Source organism: Panthera pardus, unplaced genomic scaffold, assembly GCF_024362965.1.
Source record: "Panthera pardus isolate Hobbes unplaced genomic scaffold, ASM2436296v1 HiC_scaffold_24, whole genome shotgun sequence".
NCBI lineage: Eukaryota > Metazoa > Chordata > Mammalia > Carnivora > Felidae > Panthera > Panthera pardus.
The window spans coordinates 95,927,400-95,946,774 of NW_026526810.1; the positions used below are offsets into that span (position 1 = coordinate 95,927,400).

Below are 19,375 nucleotides of genomic sequence, written 5' to 3' on the forward strand. Positions count from 1 at the left end.
TGCTTGGGATTCTCTCTCTCCCTCTCTCTGCCCCTCCCCTGCTCATATTCACTCTCTCTCTCAAAATAAATAAACATTAAAAAAAAAAAAAAAAAAAGACTGAACGGTAGAAAGAAGAAGGCAGACCAGATAGGAGCCTCAAAAGTTGAATCCATGGTAGCGGATTCCCTGGGTTTTCTTTTTGCCTTGTGGACCCTGATTGGATGCTAGAAAAGCAGGCAACCTGGGACAGCAATGGGCACAGAACAAAAAAGGCCCCAACAAAATCCTGCTCTCTCTGGTCCAAAGACAGGGAAGGGGTCAGGACAGATACATTTAGAAAGTGACATCTCTGCTGTAGCCAAAAGCCAAAGAAAAAACTGTGGCCCCGGCCCCTGACCATTCTAGCGAAGGCTGAGTGGGGACCTAAACTTCTACCCTCTCCAGGTGCCCCAAAACACCCACCAGGGTGATGTCGGAGAAGGTCGAGGAAGGAGCCAGAGCCTTCATCCTGGTATCAATAAGATGTTCCTACTCCCCGTCCAGCTAGGGAAGTTTTCAATGGAGACGTAATGGGGAGCTGGAAAGCCCACGTCTGCTCAACTGTATGGACGAGCCTCTCCCTTAGGTGTCAATAGAGGCTAGATGCTGGCCCTAAGTGCCAGGAAGACTTTGCTTTCCCCGGGGACACGAATGATCTTATTTCCCTTTTGTTTTGCTTTCACAGCTCCCAGAGGCAAATGTGGTATACCATAGGCCCACACATCCATGCATTTACTTTCCTTCAGTCTGATGTTCTAACTCACATGTTCCCTGTCCTTGAATTTGCATTATGTATACTGTGATGTTCTTTGGATGAGTCAGTTTGGCCTGGCTGCATTCTTCAGTGTTTCAATCAAACACTAATCTAGGTGTTCTTGTGAAGGTATTTTGTGGCTATGATTAAAGTCTGTGATCAGTTGACTTTAAGACAGGGAGATTATCCTAAATAATCTGGGTAGACACGATTCAATCAGTTGAAAGTCCTTAAGAGCAGAGCTGAGGATTCCCTGATGAAGAAATTCCACCTGTGGACAGCAGCATCCACCACCTCCCTCCCCGCTCAACTCCCATCCCCATGCCCAAGGCTTCCAGCCTACCCTTTCTGGGAAAGGGATTTCCTTCCCAGCCTGCCCTTTCTGCTCTGGGGATTTCATACTTGCCTAGCCAGCCTCCATAATCATGTGAGATCATTTCTTGCAATATATCTCTAACACTCATATATCACCTACTACTTTTGTTTCTCTGGCTGAGTCTTAAGTGGTACACATGTTTTTCTCATTTACACTATTTATTATAGTAGCTGTCTCTAACTCTTTGTGGAGTGAACCAGAGCATACATCATAGGTATGGGTTCCTTATATATTTTACTAGTCTCCCCCAAGGATCGAGCTCAATTGTCATGTGTTCTCTTAATTTCCCTCCTAACTCTAATATTTTCTGTCTTCATCCATTCTCTTCTTTCGTCCTTGGTTCCATCTCCTTCTGCCTCCTGTACATCTTTTCTTCATCACTATCTCTCTCCAAATACTCCCTTGGATTACACAAAACTCATTTGACATTTCAATCCCTATGAATTCGGATATTACTTCTCTCTTTCCCTTCACTGTCAAACTTCTTACAAATGTATTCTATTTTCTCTTCTTCCATTTCCTCATATCTTACCCCCTACGGCCTGATTTTCATACCTACTACTCTACTGAAACTGACCCCTTGAACTTTCAAAGTTCAAATACTTCCAATTCACCAAATCCAACTATAGCAGGACCTGCTAGTTGCTTTCCAATATCCATTCTCCCCTTTCTTCCTTGGCAGTAGAATCCTGAAAAGCCATCTAGGCGAAAAGGTACATTACTCAACTGCCTTTGGCCCTAGGAGTGGCCTGTTACTCAGCTGTGGCCAATGAGATGTAGGATAATTGTGGAATGGCATTTCCATAACATTCTTTAAAAGGATGGGGTATTGCCATCTCTTGCCATATTTTCTCTTTCTTCCTGAAATACAGATGAAATGTCTGGAGCATTAGCATCCATCATGGGTCAAGAGATGACTTTGAGGACATATGTTGAGTAGGATGTAGCAGAGAGATATAAGGACCTCAATTTTTCCCTTAATGACCCGAGAGAGTTGCCAAATGAATGTTGGACTGACTTCCTTCAGACCTCTATATAAGAAAATAGATGTTTGCATGTTTAAGACACTGTATCAGAGTCTCTGTTATCAGCAGCTAAATGCAATCCCTAATGGATACACCAGTGGCCCATCATTGTTCATTTCTCCATCCATTACACAAATATTTGTTAAGTACTATTTTGTGCCAGGCACCATTTTAGGCAAATAAGAAAAGCAAAGTCTGCCAGGTTTGAAATGTTTAGATATATACAGAAACCACAGTGCAGCTATTTTTTTTTTTTTAATAAGCAGTAGATTAAAGGAAAGGTGGGTGGTATGTAGTTTTGGGATTTATTAGCCTATAGTTTAGGCTAATAATTTGAAGTCACTACTTAACATTTCAATACAATTATTTTGGGAAAGAAGGCAGAAAGAGAGAAAAGAAGTCTACAGCTAAGCCCTGGCACACTCTAGTATTTGGAGGTCTGACAGAAGCCGAGCCAGGGGAGGAGAGGCCAGTGGTAAAAGGAGAGCCAAAGCAGTGTGCTATCAGGGAAGCCTGGAGGAGAAAGTGCTGGAGGGGGCGGGGGAGGCAAGAGTCAGCAGCACTCTTCCTGAAAGCAGGGTCAGGTACAGACGGAGAACTAGCTGTACCTCATCCTCATAAGAGATTAACTGTGAAGCTAACAAAACTTAAGTTTCACCACCTGTCACTAGCACAGGCTCCTTCCGATGCCTGTACCTAATTTCGTATCTGCGGTTTTGTATTCCTTTGCTTAGATTTCTCCAAATTGTATGTCCTCAAGCCCCATAAAACCTAGATGTGGTCCTCTTCAGCATCCTTCACCTCTCTGTGATTACCTGACCACATATCCTTCACGGACATCATTTCTTCCTTAGCTTCTCGGGACAGGTTACCCTCTGCCACTGTTCTCTCCTCCTCTCCTGCTAATTATTAGGCTAAATAATTGAAGACGTGGGCTAATGCTTGACCTTAACCTTGTCCTCACTACACTGTGCCTCTGTGAACTGATTCATCCTTCTCATCCCTGCTTGAGAACTCCTTCCAGCACGGATCTCTCCTTCCCAAACATGGGCAAAGAATTAGGCCCTTTTGAAAGTAATGTGCCGTGATAAAATGTATCTCTTTATAAAGCTCACGAGCAAAATATGAAATGGACATGCCTGGTTCGGTCAGTATTAATCGTTGGCATGCTCTTTCAGAAAAGAAGCAGAAAGCAACCTGTGTCAGATAGACGGAGGTCAGACTTTTGTAACCAAATCTGCAAAGGCTCGTCCATCACTTCTTGCCTTTTTCTGCTGATAGATCTGGCCCCCACACAAGGGACAGGGTTGCACGAGGGAGTGAATACCAGCAGCCGGGGATCCCTGGGAGCTATTTTAGGAGCTGCCTATCACAGGGCCCCTGCCCTCCAGCAACCCCCAACATGGCTGAGAAAGCATTATGTAAGTACGTGAGAAAGACTAAGGTATTGCTGGTACAATTGCCAATTTATGTAGGTGTATGTTACTCTACAGTCCAGACGCTGTGTTCCTGGCAGGTTACCCGTGACACGTTTTAGATCGTCGCTAACCTTTGGCGTACTTTGAGATGCATTCCACAGAGGATGCCCTCCCCTCCTCCCACTCCAGAATAATTGCTATAATAATGCAAAATGTAAGCTTAAAAATCTCACTAAGAGCCGTGCTATGTGGGTTGTTCAATAGTCCCCGTTCTTTTTTTTTTTTTTTTTTTTTTTTTTTTTTTGCAGTGCAGCTAATCGTGAAGCACCGTGTCTCCATTTCATTTGCCATGCTGTGGTCAAACTCCACCAAAATACCCCTCTTCGTTAAAGTAGGAGGCAACTTTAGCAGGATAGGAGTTATTGGGATTAACGCAGAAACTCAAGTTTCTCAACTCATCGTTGAGTTTTCCTCATGCTGTATAAGAAAAAAAAAAAAAAAAGACCAACTAGCTTATTTTAATCTCTCTGAAACTAACTCAGCGATTCAACAATTCGCACACGGGCTCGGAATTCATCGCCGCCAACACGCGACCGACGTCCGTATTGGCCCTCGTGGCGCCCACCGTACGCACCCCTCCCCTGGTTCCCGCCCAGTTGAAGGCTGAGGCTGGCGATCACGGCCCCGGCGTGTAGTTCCACCCCCACACCAGCGGGGGCAGAGGCGGTCCCGGCGCCGCCCGGTTTGCGACCCTGCTCCGTCTCCGTCAGACCCGACCAAGTCAGCGTGAGCGGGGGGAGGCCGTGGACACGGCAGCCCCACGCCCCGGCTTGCTTTCTCGAGAGTAGGCTCGTGCTTGTGGTGGGCGTCGGTAAAGCACCAAATAACCCCGCGGATTCCCACCGCCTGGCGCGCTCCCGCAAAACCCCCGAGCCGCTCGCGCCAGGCCGGCCGCGTTCTCTCTCCCACCCCCCCACCCCCCCCGCTGCCGGGCCGAGGAAGGTGCGCTCCGGCCGGCCCGGGGCCCGACCCGGAAGCCGCCGCGCGGGCTGCGCTCGTCTCTCGCCGGGGAAACTCCGGGCCACCCGAGTCCTTGGGCCCGTCGCGGCCTCCTTCCCCGGGCCCCACGGGCCCATGGGTCTCCATGACGACGGCAGGGGCCCGGCCGGGGGGCGGGCAGCCCGGGTGGGGCCGCGGCGCTCCGGGGGCCTCCGCGGCGGCCTGGCCGTGTTCGCCGCCGTGGCCGCCGTGTTCACCCTCACGCTGCCCCCCTCGGTGCCGGGGGGAGACTCGGGTAAAGTATCTCAGGGCCGCCCTCCTGCCCCTCTCCCTCGTCGGTCGGCTCGCGCCCTTCATCGCCCCCCTCCCCATCCCCCCCCTGGCCCAGTGCAACGTTTTGCGTCCCAGAACCGGCTTGTGATTCCATTCCTGTAACCGGGTTCTGTAGTTCTCAGGCTTTGGAGAAGGGGCTTGTTGGTTTCACCCGGTGGGACTCAGCGACTTCTCCGCTTGCCCGGGTTCCATTTTTCGGGACCCGAGTTTTCGTTGTCCATTCCTTTTCAGCGCCCCCCCCCCCCCCCCCAAATACTACTTACTGAGTCCTTACCGTGTTCCAGACAAAAGGAGTAACAGTGGTGGTGACCAAGTATCGTGGAGAATATTCCAGTGCAGGTCGAGACCGTACACCAACTACTGCATAAACAGTGATAAGTTGAGTAGTGATGAGTGGAGGGAGACGGGATGGAGAGTGGGGCTCCACCAGAAAGGCTAGCCAGGAAAGGCCTCTGAGCAGCATATTGTAGTTGAAACCTGGGTGTTGAAAAGGAACCGGCCATGCAGGAAATTTGAGGGCGAACACTTGAAAAAGTGGAAGCTAGGTGTGGCTTAAAACAAGCTGATTTATTAAAAAGAAAAGCAGGGACCATTTAAATGACACGAGCAATTGTGTTTGTTATAGGATTGTCTTATATTTGGGATGAGGAACAAGACCCAGGTTCCGTTTTTGTTTTTGTCTTGTAGCCAAATTAAATGACCATCCAGTAATTCCTAATTTTGTCAGAATGGTGTTGTAACTTCAGGTAGTGAATCTATAGGTCGAAAACATGGAGTGTACTAGTTATCTTTTGATGCCTGACAAGATAGCCCCAAATTTAGTAGCTTAAAACAAATGTTTATGATCTCACATTTTCTGTGGATCAGGAATCCGGGGGCAGTTTAGCTGGGTGCTCTTACTCAGGACGGGGTTGTTGTCATGGTGTGGACGGGAGCTGTCGTCTTCTCGAGGGTCATCTTGGGGAGAGGAACCGCTTGTAACCTCAATCCAGTTCTTTGCCAAGTGGGTCTCTTGGGAAGCCGACTCTTGTGACCAGAAAGATGGCACCTTCGTCGGACACGTCGGTCGTTTTGTAAACCTAGTCTTGGAAGTGATTGATGCAGGACTGCCCTATTTTATTCCTGGAAGTTAGTCGATAAATCCAACCCACACTCAAGGGGGAGAGGATTATATAGTGAGAACCCCAGGAGTTGGGGATCACTGGGGGCCGTCTTCAGGGCTGTCTGCCACATTGAAGATACTTTTTTTTTTTTTTTTTTTTTTTTTTTTTTTTTTTTACAAATCATTACCTTTAATCTTTCTTTCAAGTCCTGTTGAACAAATAGGAGCAGTATCCAAGGTTTACATTAAATAATAGAAATAACTATAGTTGTGAGAGGTGGTTTTTTTTAAGGTGTGAGAGTTTTTTTTATTTTTAAAATTTAAATCCCAGTTAATTAACATAATAATGATGGCAGGAATAGAAGTTAGTGATTCATCACTTACATATGACACCCAGTGCTCATCCCAACAAGTGCCCTCCTTAATGCCCATCAGCCATTTAGTCAAACCCCCCACCAGCAACCCTCAGTTTGTTCTCTGTATTTGTCTCCTATGGTTTGTATCCCTCTCTTTTTTTTTCTTATCTTATTTTTGCTTCCCTTCCCCTTCGTTCACATATTTTGTTTCTTAAATTCCTCATATGAGTGAAATCACATGGTATTTGTCTTTCTCTGATTTATTTCACTTAGCATAATACACTCTAGTTCCATCCACGTTGTTGCAAAGGGCAAGGTTTCATTCTTTTTCATCGCTGAGTAGTATTCCATTGTGTGTGCGCGTGTGTGTATCACATCTTCCTTATCCATTCATCAGTAGATGGACATTGGGCCCTTTCCGTGATTTGGCTAGTGTCGATAATGCTGCTATAAACTTTGGGGTGCATGTGCCCCTTTGAATTAGCATTTTTGTATCCTTTGGATAAATACCTGGTAGTGCCATTGCTGGGTTGTAGGGTAGTTCTATTTTTAGTTTTTTGAGGAACCTCCATACTGTTTTCCTGAGTGGCTCTACCAGTTTGCATTCCCACCAGCAGTGCAAGTGAGTTTTGACAATGGAGAGCATTACTCAAAGATTGAGTAGTTCTGTACCTTAAAAAAAAAGAAAAAAAACATTGCAGGTTACCACGGTTCTTTGAGCCTGCAGTATTGAGGGGATGAATAAAAACAAACACTTACTGAGCTCTTACTGTATGCCAGGCACTGTTCCAAGTGCTTTACATGGATTGTCATTTTAATTCAGTTACTATCCCTATGAGGTAGGCACTACCAATATCTTTCTTTGATAGCTGACAAAACTGAGGCCAACCTGTGTCCAGAATCACACAGCTAGAAAGTAGGGGCAGTAGAGGAAAGAACTCCAGTAGATTGACTTAGAACATGCTCTCTTAACTTCTGCTCTAAGTTCGTAGTTAAACCCGTCATTACATATATACTGATATTTAAAATCTGTGATTGGTATCTTTATTAATATTGTCTTTTACATTTTCCCCAGTAGAATAAAGTTATTTATTCAGATTGAGTTACCAGACTTTTTAGGTGTTCTGATTTAATTTGATGCTAAATAGTGGTTGCTTCTAATATTTTGGGGTTCATTGTTGGAAATGATAAATAAACTTTTCCAGGTATTGCCAGTGAATTTGTATAATCATGTCTTTGACAATTTTGTTTATATGATGGAAGTACTGTCCTCCTTGAATGTTTCTGTTTATGAAATATATTTTTTATCAATAAATGGAACACATCTCAAAACCAATATAAAGTATGTATTTTTCTTCCTGATAAGTCTTATACTCCATAAATCTATCACATTGTGTGGCCTTGCCAAAATTATTTTTTGTACTACTTGATACACATAGTTGATTTATGGGCAGGAAATACTCATCCTTTGGAGGAGAGTGTGGGAATCTAGCCATCACTTCTCTTGTTATTCTTGGGAAAAATAAATCAGCTTATTTATGTGTTTATATATTTTAAGGATGCTGTCTTTAATAGACTTGATAGATGAAAATTAACTGTAATTAATACAAAAAGTATAATACAGAGGGAGCTAGTTTTTGTAAACGTTAAGCATCTGCTAACAGTTCTGAGCTTGCCACCCGTTTGTGTCTTAGAAAAGCTGTAATTCTCAAACTTGAATGCACCTCAGAATTGCCTAGGAAACTTGGGCCCCAATGCCAGAGGGTCTTAATGTAGGTAGGTTTGGTCAAGGAATCTTCATTTTAAAAAAGCATTCTGGTGCAAGTTGTAGTAGGACTTAAATTTGAGGAAGCCCTAGGGTAAAGGTTTGGGAGAAAGCAAGTATTCAGGAGGTTCTTCCTTCACCCGCCCCCTCCCCCCCAAGTCACATTCTCTTTCCTCTTAATCATATTCAACTTTAAGAGTAACGTCTCCCTTTAGCTTTTTCCAAGGATACATTTATAGGCTTTAATAATTTAATAATAGCTATGGTTTCTATGTAGATACCAGTTTAACATTTGATAAGAGTTGGTGATGGAAGTTTGTCACATTCCTGATTTTTATGCCAACAGAACTCCAGCAAAGAATAACAGCATTATAGGACTCCTGGGTGATTCAGTTGGTTAAGTGTCCCAACTCTTGACTTTGGCTTGGGTCATGATCTCCCAGTTCATGAATTGAAGCTCCACATCTGCCTCTGTGCTATCCGTGCAGAACCTGCTTGGGATTCTCTCTCCCTCTCTCTCTCTGCCCCTCCCTCACGTGCATGGGTATCTCAAAATAAATTAACTTCAAGAAAAAAAAAAAAATAACAGCATTATGACTTTTTAATGGTAAAAAGAAGTTAGAGAAAGTAGGCTATTTTTCTTCGTGTTAAATGTAATTCTAAAGGTATTTTACATGGAGAATAGTGACTTTGAAAATTTGAATGTAACTGTGTTTCATCATAACTATAGAAATATCAAAAGCTGATGAAAACAGTTTGGGACTGAAGACATGCTAATCCATTCTGGAGTAAAATTATCCAATATTCTTGATGGTTGTTCTAAAGGGAATGGTTACTTTAAATGTTTTTAGGCCGTAAACAATTTCTTTAAAAAGTCTTTAAGATACAAAAAATGCCTTTGGTTTCCAAGGTGCTCTTAAATATCTCCAGAATTAAAAGATGTCCCTACGTCATTGACTTAGGTGAGCAGTGTCTAGTATCTCTGGGTGCCTTTATGGGGCTTCCATGATGCAACCATTCACTGGCCCTTGGATGCTACTAAGGGCATCTTAGTAGCAAGGGTGACAATATGATTCGTCTTATTGTCAACCTCTGTGTGCAGGGCTTGAATTAGTTTCTTTGTGTGACCAGAGGAGGGAGAGGTGGTGGTGTCTTGACAGACTCCTGAAGTGGCTAAGGTAATATTTTCAACTTCATAGGAACGACAGAAATGAAAACAACTAACCGGAATATCAGGCAATCTAAGTGCTGCGTAGAGAGCTTAGAGCAGGTTCTATGGAGGAGGAAGAGGTGATTAATCTTGATGGGGGAGGCTGGGGAAGGATATGTATAAGGAAAGGTGTCACTGAGAAGGTGGCAATTGAATTAGGCCTTGAAGGATTTAGGAGAGAATACTGGGTGAGGAAATGAGTGATAAGAGGTGCAAAAGAGAACCATTCCAGAGGAACGGTGAGTAGTAAGATTTGACTGAGGCGAGCATAGGTTTCGTAGGATGTAAGCCTTGTAAAGGGCCCTCGAAGCCATAGAGGGCTAGCCTGTTGTGCTGAGGAATCTGAACTTCATTTAGTAAAATGAGAGCAGCAACTGAGAAATTTTGGAATAGTGATCTAGTCCAACATTTTTTGGGGGGTGGTATGGTGATAAGTGATTTCAGTATGAAGATGAATTGAAGTAGAAAACTGTCAAAGCTTTTGCTGTAGTCCAGGCCAGAGGGTGAAGATCTACATCGTAGCTGGGACAGTAGAAATTAAGAGTATTCAAATTAACATCCATCGAAGGGTAGAAAATGGCCATTAATAGATTTCTTAATAGATAATAGTAACTCATAAATCATCAACATTGATTTCTTACATTGTACTGTATGTATTACAGTCCCTGTGCTCTGGATACTTAAAATATTAACAAATAGGCATTGAATGACTGCATCGTAATTTTAGAAATAATCACTGATGGCGAAGAATTACAAAGGGCTATAAGTAATATAATGATTTAGTGGTTTGAAGAAATGTATTATGGTAGTCGGAACTTCCCAAAATAACCTGGAGCAAGAAGTATTTAGCAGTCATTTAAAGATCTCCAACGTAATTAATGTAGAGAAGGTATTCAAACGCCAGTTTAGGGCAGAATGGTACATGTAATGGAGTGTCCAAGCCTCAGATGTCTGCACATGTTATGTATCATAAAGTTGCATCTTTGTAGACATTTTAATACTAAAATCTTGGACAATACAGCATATTACACTATCATTTCACAAGAGATTTTATATATTTGTAAGTGTGTACAACTTTTAGGAAGGACAATAGGCACTTTTTAGAAACGGGAATTCACCTATATTTCCACTGACCAGTTATTAAAAGCTATCAAAGATCATTTGTTCAGTAAGACCTAAGGGAGAAAATATCCTTAGACTGTTTCATGCTGTTAAATCTCTACAGATTTACAGTTTTATCCAGTCAAATTAATGCAAAACCCCAGTGCAAGCATTTGGATTTTGAAAACTTTGGAGGAGTGTCATTTTCTAATAGTAATTATTGGTTTTACATTATTTTTTCACAGGGGAACTGATCACAGCCGCACATGAGCTTGGAGTAAGTATTAGTTTTATTGTTTAATCAATGCTCTCATTAACAGTTTTAGGAATTAAGAAAGTTTAATTAAGCATGGAGTAAAGTAGATTAATTTATTTTCAAACCCCAGTTTTTAGTAACTTATAAGTACAGTACGTGACAATTTACTTTAAGTTTTAAATCCAATTAAACTAAATTATAAAGCAAAGCCTTTACTATATATACAGTAGCTGGCTTATTATCACCCCAAATTTTGTATAAGCTATGGAGAATAAAATAAATCGGGTTAACAGTTTTAATAAGTTTATTATTTAATAAACTTTATTATGGTGCATGATCCCTTTAGGCAAGACCTTAGGACTGTCAGCGTGGTGGTAATCCGATAGCAGTGTGGTCTTTCAACTTTCTAACCAATACGGTATTTCAGAACCTGCTTTTTTCTCAATAGCCTTTTAAATGACCCTAATGCACTGTGAACCCAGAGAACAGACTGCTTAAGAACTGACAATGAAATATGTCACCCTTTCTGTAGGTGACACACCATGTGGTAGACACTGCCAAATCCACGAAAGAAAATATTTATTTGTATTGGCACAAAAGGATTACAATAGAAAACCACCATTCAAACATTGAGTCATTGCCTCTTAATCTCGCTACTTGCCCGAGAAAAAGGCTCCTGTCCAATTAAAGCCAGTGTGACTCTTCAGTGGGTGAAAACCTCCTAACCTGCTGATTTTTCCATAGGTTGCCCATCCTCCTGGCTATCCTTTGTTCACTCTGGTGGCTAAACTGGCAATTAGACTATTTCCTTTCGGTTCAGTTGCCTACCGAGTCAATCTTCTGTGTGGCTTATTTGGAGCAGTAGCTGCAGCATTACTGTTTTTCACCGTTTTCAGGTAAAGTAGTTGATCAGTTAAAGTTAATCTTGGCTAATTGGAGATGTAGCTGTCTTATGGTCTAAGTGCTTACGTTAAAAAAAAAAAAAAAAAAAGCTTTTGTTGCTTGAATGGTTTTCCTAATCACTCATGTGATTTCACTTTCTTAATTTCCGGTAATTTCATATGCATTTGACCCCTCAGATGATGACACAGTTGGTTGTGCTTCGTACAATGGAGTAAAGGTGTCACAAGTTCATTATCGCAGTTCTCTGGTTAGGCAGAACTAATAAGGTTTGTCATTTTATGAAGATGCAGATGGGCCAGTTTAATTCAACAATATGACGTTCATCTTTTGGTAAATGGTAAATATCATTTAATTACTCACAGTGTTGCTGATGGGCAGCTGCCTGTCAGGGCCAGAGCTACTACCTAATTATGTTGTATTCTAAATACGCACATGTTGTCTACGTTTTGAAATGAGGCTGTTAACTAAGGAAATAAATTTGGGATAAGGATTTAGTAAGGTTTCACTTTGTTCCATTATAGCGGTAGGAAAGGGAGGCAAATTAGACCCCACTTACTTCATGGATGGAAGGCTTTCTTAGTTTGAAAGGCTACCTTGTTTTAAAAAATGGGTCATTAGTTTAGGGTGTTGGTAAACTTATTTGTCTTTGCTGTTCCTGTCTTCTTCATTCTTAACTCAGTCTAACCTATGCCTAAGGAGATTATAGTAAAAAATACAATGATACTTCCTGCAAAGGGAGAGACAAATTAAAATGCTTCTTTCAAAAACTACTGTAGTTTTTAATATAACAATAAATTTTTGTCTGTAAATATAGTGTAATTTGAATAGACAATTTCAAATGCCATTTTTGGAGACTAATGTTTTTATTTGCATTAGTCATAATATTGCCCTTTGGCTAAATTCTTCCTAAGTTTCCTTTTTCATTATTTACAGAAAGGTAAAAGTTAACATAATTATGACTCTAAAGCTTACCTTTAAATTTATTTGTGGAAAGATTTCAGATTCAAATGTCGTGACTGTTGATCATTTACTAAATTTTTATCTATATTATTTAATTCATTTTTATTTCAGTCTTACAGGTTTTCAGTGATAGCCAATTCTTTAAGTATGAAGTGTTGAAAATAACATCTCTGCTTGAATTGATTAGTATTACGAATACTTTCTTTTTCTAAATGATTAGAATAATCTTCTTTAGAATTCTTTCTCCTGAGTCTTTTATAATTAAGAATCTGTCATTATTTCTATTCAGACAAAAAAAACTGATCTTTTTAATTTTTAAATATCTAGGTTGAAATACAGAACTTACTTGTACTGTATTGAGTGTACAAATTAATAATTTTCATAAGACATTTAAGACAAAAGCACATAAAGAAAATTAATAGTTGTATTTATTTTGTTAGTTCATCTGTATTTTATTTATTTTATTTTATTTTTAATTCTTTACCTGTATTTTAGAAGGTATTTCTGTAACATGTGTATTTAAATGCTATGTGGCTATAAAAAGCTCTTATGCAAATAAAGTGATTTGGTTTCTAAAACTTTTTCATGCTGTTCACTATATTCATTGGTGATGCCATTCCCCATGAAAACCGCTGTAAAAATCGTACATAGAAGTCTTTATCTTTACTGAATCCAAATAGCTTTGGACAATAATTTTCCTTTGAGTTGTCCACATTTTAAAATACCTTTTATTATTATGCTTGATTATAATGGGTTTTAGATTAGCACACTTAACCTGTGACCCTTTTCTTATAATACAGTCTTAATGATAAATTTGTATATTTGCTGACAGATGCTTTAAATCAAAAACTCTTAATATGACTAAACTGGATATTTGAGTGGTTTTAGTAATGTTTTAGTAATACTGTACTTGGGAAAGTTGCTTTCTTTCAGAAAAGGGATCTAACGATATTATCTCTTACATACATTTTAATATGAAAATACTTCATTATTTTGAATACAAATAATTGACAAGGTACACGTCCTTTGGGAACAACCTAGTTCAAGTGGCAAATCTGTTTTGTCAAACAATAGACACCCTTCAGGAAAGAGCAAGCCATCTCTATGGTAATAGGACTAACAGTAGCCTATTGATTGAGTGGAAGAAGACATTATACAATGTCAGCTGGCTTGTTACAATTTCATTTGTTGTATGACCTGAACTTAACCTTTAAAACCTTTCTTCTGTGAATATAAACCCAACAGCAGGACACAGTTTTTGTACAGCCATTACAGTGACAGCTTTTTTCCCCAGTATCAGCATATAGTAAATGTATTCCTTTACAGGTTGACTCCTTTTATCAGAATTTGTTGAGGGGACATTTTACTACTTAATTCATTTACAGGCCAAATCATCATTCCGTTTCGTTGTTGAATATTGAAGGGTTTTGATCCAGGAAACAGTTTTATTCTTTCTTTCCCCCATCACTTAAGAGAACATTACTGTACATGTAGGATTAGTGCTGACTGGTGTGCAGTAAATTAATTCTTTTAACAGGTTTAGATTTTCTCAGGTAATTGTTCACATAGCATTCACTATATTTAGCTCTTGGGGTGGACATAAAGACCTTCTGTACCTTTTAAACAAAGATTGCATTTTAAAAGCAAATTTCTGTTTAAATGTGTTGATGTAAAAAGCTGCGTTTTTTTCAGTAAACATGACTTAGGTTGAAAGAACAATTTATTCGTTGTTTCCAATTACGATGTAATTTTTGCTTTCCTTGCGTCTTTCTCTTGCTTTTAAAAGCCATAAGATGTCATTAACACTGCATTTTTTGTCAATCTTTCCTAATGGTTGGCAAGAACTCATGTCTGTGTGCTTTGCCTTAATGTAGAAAGCATATGAGGAAAACAGCACGTGGAAAGCTGTATGTGTCATTGTAGTTTATTGAATTAAAAATAGTAAGATCATGGCAGTTGTTTCTGTATGTATTTATTTATGTATTGTCCCCTTCAGGGGTATTTTTAAGCATTCATTATGTTAAGAGAGTTTAATGCATTTCATTTATATGAAATAGTATTCATTTTATTAATATGTACATCTGTGTTTTTAAGACTACGAAACGCAGTCAGTGATTCGTAGGAACTGGGATTTTCTCTTTTAAGGCCATTAAAGCAAATGATTTTTAAGTTTAATGGCACAATATTTAAAGTGTCATATTCGAAATTCACAAATCCTATTAATACAAAATTTAAGAAGTTATAGGTCTTGTAAATCATGAATATGAACATGCCTTAGCATTGCTTACTACTTGAATTTCAAACTTACTTCCTAAGAAGTATCACACTCGGTCCTATGTACTTAATAAGGAAGGAGCGCTGAAATCACGGTCACTAAACGTCAACATGCTTACGTCTCATATGTTCTGGTATCACTAAAAGAAGATGGAGTATGTTGATAGCATTGTTAAAAATTCTTTACCTCAGGGAAGATTTAAATTGCCTATGATCTCAGATGAGGGTGTTATCTTGTATCGTTTATTTTGGGAGTTACAGGGCAGGAAATATATTCTCGATAGGTTTGAGAGTCAGCATATCCTTTCCAAACTATTATGGACCAAGTGGAACTATAGAAGAATTCATTCAACAGTATTTGTTGAGGACTAACGTGGCTCGAAAGTAAAACTATTTTAGTTTTTATAATCAAAATTCAGTGCTTATTTTAAAGGAATTAAGACAAAGTCGCTAACCATTAAACAGGTTTTCAATTTTTTTTTCTAGGAACTACTGTTTTAGGACACTTGCATAAAGAAAACTTTCTAACACTGTTAACACTGTACAGTAAGAAATCAGGTCTCTTGATGTCAACCACGTTAGCTAGAATATGAGTACAAATAATAATTAAAGGTATATTGAAACTCTGCCTACTTGCTGCAAAGAACTTAACCAGTTTCAGTGATATTTAAATATCTTCCGGCAGGTTGTTTTGTGCCAGTATTTTATTTGTGGGGTATCTTGTTTTGTATAAGCAATATAATTCTAAACATTATGCTGCTGCTAAAAATTAATTTGCTTAAACTTTTAGAAGAGGAATACTTGATTCTGAGCCCTGTGTCTGCGACTCTTGCAGCTTCAGCTAAGACTCCATTCAATAAAGAATAGAAAATTAAAATGCCATACCTTAGAGAATGTAGAATCTCCTGCTTAAGGGACATTTGGATTTTCCAGCTCAGAGAGTATTTTAGATTATTGCCATAGAGAATAATGTGAAGCTCTTCCTAATTTCAGAGGTAACTATGCATAAGTAACAAATAGGCCCCAAGTTTTTGTAGTTGAAGAAGAATGGAAAGTACTGGAGCATTAATTTCCATTCAGGAGAATATCTGTCTTGATCCCTGGTTAATTGATCATATATTTCTCTCATACTTGTATTAAAATTGCATTGACTCAGACTGGTTAAGCATATTAAGAGCTTGGTTCATTTGCATTTTCTTATAAGTAGAGGGACATATTAGGCTCAAATAGCAGCACTTCATTTTGAAGGGGAAAAAAAGCAGGGCAAAAACTCTTTTTTAAGACTGTAGAGTCTTTTCTGACAGCTAGTCAGAGTTAGAATTAGTTCAAGGAAATGTTAATAATGCACTGGCTGGCCTAATCCCTTTGATATCACCAGGTATCCTCCTGTTCATGGGTTAATTGCTTTAAAAGCGAAGGCAATATTCTGAGCGGTGGGCCGCTTCACCTTTTCACAGCTGTTACCATTGAGTGACAACTAAATCCCATGTGTAAGATGAGGAAGAGCTCAATCTCCAATTGGGAGAAAATTTATGTAAACCACAATCCCTTCAGAATGTGCGGAAGTCATAGACTTTCTTGATTTACTCTGCTTTTCCCAGAAAGCTCTATTGTTCACTTTCCTAAGTCCCATCAACCCTTTGTAGCAGAATATCACAGCGGCAGCAGATAGCTTGAAATATATAAATGCTATCATAGCTCTGATTAATAGCAGTGCTTATGAGTCAAGTCTGATAACAGTGCAGCTCTCCACTCAATTTCAGATACTGCTAATGGAATCTGTCTTCTCCAATTGTAATATGAGAAGGCCTAATTTGCCATGGAGCTTGGAGCTGTCACCAGTAGGGGATTGTGGGGTCAGATGGGAGCTGCCAGGTTTTTGCCCTGCAGCTTGTATCTCTCACTTTGAATAGAGCAGCCCCCTGCCTGCCAGTTAGCTGATAGGCCGCTGTGGGGTTTATGCCACTATATACAATAGGAAAGGGCTACATAGGCTGACTTTATAATTGTGAAGCTAGCTCATATTTCCACAGCTACTGTGCTGCATAATTTCTAATAAGTGGTTTTAACAAATGTCAGATTATGAAAAGTTTCCTCAATTACAAAAACTTATAAAACATTCAAATTGCTAAATCTGTTTCCTGCCGAGATTTTGCCACTGGAACTAGTCATCAGTCATTAGGGCTGTAATCATAAATGCATATATTTCTTAAAATTACAAATAAAATTATAGATCATAACTCATATAGATTTGCTACTTCTCAAAGCCATAAAAACAAAGCAGTCTGAAGGAATGGAAGTATTAAGATATGCTTCATAACTTTGCATAATGAAACTACTTAACATTAAATCTCTATTGTTTATTGAGTTGGTTAGTGTTGCTGGTGAAAACAGTTTAATACGCTCATTCTGCTGAGTTGAGTTATTTGGATCTTTTAAGTTTCCTTCGTACACGTTTCGTATCTTAATTGTTTAAAAAAGTATGCAGCATCTTCTAAGTTTTGGGTTTAAAGGGACTTAGCGTGATGCCGTGTCATGGCCAAGGGCTCTGAGAACAATCGGCTGGAGTACACTTTTTAACCATCCGGGTTTGCTACTGAACACAAAATATGCCATCAAGCTTGGGTAATAGGCTGTTTGGGGGTCTTCTGTGTTTTTAAACATTTCAGACAAAATGTGATGAAAATTTGTAATTTGGGGGTTATTTTGAAGTTGGTTGCTTTCAAGAAATCGTGCCTCCCACTGTGCAAATTATTTGGCATACCATGAAAACTTAGTAAAAAGTGAAGCGTACGATGGTGATTCCTAGAAAGCCCAGTTCAGTGTTTTTTCCTTCAGACATTTAGGTGTAAGTTGATGAGCTATAATAAAAGGAATTGTTCTAAACCTTGAGTAACTTTATTATTTAGTGGTTAATGCATAAATCTGAATTTTAATGGGAATTGTGTGATTATACTTTATGGAAGATATTCATAATCTTACTCCTTCCATTTCAGTTGGGTGTTTTTGAGGACTTTACAGTTTTTCCCCCAATGTTATTTAGTGGCTTAAAATCAGGAATAATACTTCATACTTTTCCTTTTAGCATACTTTTAGTAGTTGATACTTATGTAACTGAAAATTCAGGCTAGAACCAGTTTTCCTTTTGATTGAATCTCATGAAATGGAACAAACCTTGGTAGGATTTTATCTGGAGTGAAAGTAAATTTTTATAAAATGTGGAAAAAGGGATTGTTTGCCAAGTTATTAAAGGTGGAAGTATTTTACATTTTTTTAGAGGCAGTGGTGGTGGCTTCCAACATGTAACTTTACTTTTTTAATTAATTATCTTTCATGATGTAACTTTAATATACCCTGCCCTCAATGATTGGTTTATGTTAATCAGGTCCAAACTGGCCACTGACTGTAATTTGCCCACAGAGTATTGGAGCATATGAGATGCTCAGTGTGTATTTGTTATAACTGGGGGTGAGTGAACGACCATGGAAAGAGAGGTTCAGCAGTAGCTGGCTTCCCAGTTTGACCTTTTTCCAGGTGCACTGAAGAGATACCTAGATAAGTGTTGATTATGTGATTGAGCCAGAAGTAACATTTATATAGTTTTTGTGAACAAGAAGGATAAGAACTTGGGAGGGTAGGGTGGTAGATGTGCTGTTCGTTGTGTCCTGCTTTACCTTACTTCTTCCCTGTAAGCCATTACATGTTTTTAGTTGTCAGTAAGAGTTGACGCTAATAGTAAATACTTAACAGTAATTCTCGAATGCTGCACTGTGGCCTGCCTGCTCGGTCCTGCTTACTTCAAGCAGGAGTTTGCAGCGTAGAAGGGAGCGTCGGGTACCTTCCATGTTGGGTCCTTTGCATGCAAGTAACACTGAAGACAAATACATTCATGAATTTTATGAGGCACGTCAAATGTGTGTTCTGAAAGAATCTCAGGTTTCTGTTATTTGCCTTTTGATTGTGGGTTAGACAAACATGTGACTACACATGAAAATCAAATACCACGTAGTAGAAAGAAAAATATACCTTATCATCAATAGCAAACCTGTGTCAATGGTGTAAATTGTAACCTCCTGATTTATCCATTGTGTCAACAGATGAAGAGTATTCCATCAGTGAGAAAACTCCTGCACAATCAGTACCTTTCCTAGGAATCTTATCTAGGTCTCATGGATTTTGTGGACCAAAAAGAAGGCACTTGTGTATTAACCATAGAATTCTGAGCTTCACATTTGTTAGGACGATCTTAATCCTTACCCCATATTCCGTACCCCAGTGGAGAATTCTTGTTATTTGCATTATCTGGATGAAATTTTAAATACTTGACCACCCTTCCCATACTGTCTATCATACTCTTGGCACATCTTTCTTTATTGACTAACCACTGTACTTTACTAGAATGTGAACTGCATGACATTTAGTGTTAACCCGAGCACAAAGCAATTTGGAAGATTTATTTACTGCAAATATACTGGAAAATATGTTTTACATGTAACATAAAAATGTGTTTATATAAAAGAAA

General features: G+C 39.4%; 1 protein-coding gene across 9 annotated transcripts in view; it reads left to right on the top strand.

The window, feature by feature from the left end:
• Nucleotides 1-4,587: 4,587 nt before the first annotated feature.
• Nucleotides 4,588-19,375, top strand: part of TMEM260 (transmembrane protein 260) — a 99,459-nt gene continuing 84,671 nt past the window's right edge. For 3 of the 9 annotated variants that reach the window (XR_002080659.2, XR_008417205.1, XM_053889443.1), the window contains exons 1-3: nucleotides 4,594-4,888; nucleotides 10,706-10,737; nucleotides 11,461-11,612. Coding sequence is in view for 7 of the 9 variants with exons in the window: in XM_053889443.1 (XP_053745418.1) it covers nucleotides 4,729-4,888; nucleotides 10,706-10,737; nucleotides 11,461-11,612 (344 nt within the window). In the remaining 2 variants the exon portion in view is untranslated. Of the gene's footprint in view, nucleotides 4,889-10,705; nucleotides 10,738-11,460; nucleotides 11,613-19,375 lie in introns of all 9 variants that reach the window. The other 6 variants (XM_019451710.2, XM_019451711.2, XM_019451715.2 and 3 more) reach the window with 4 other exon arrangements.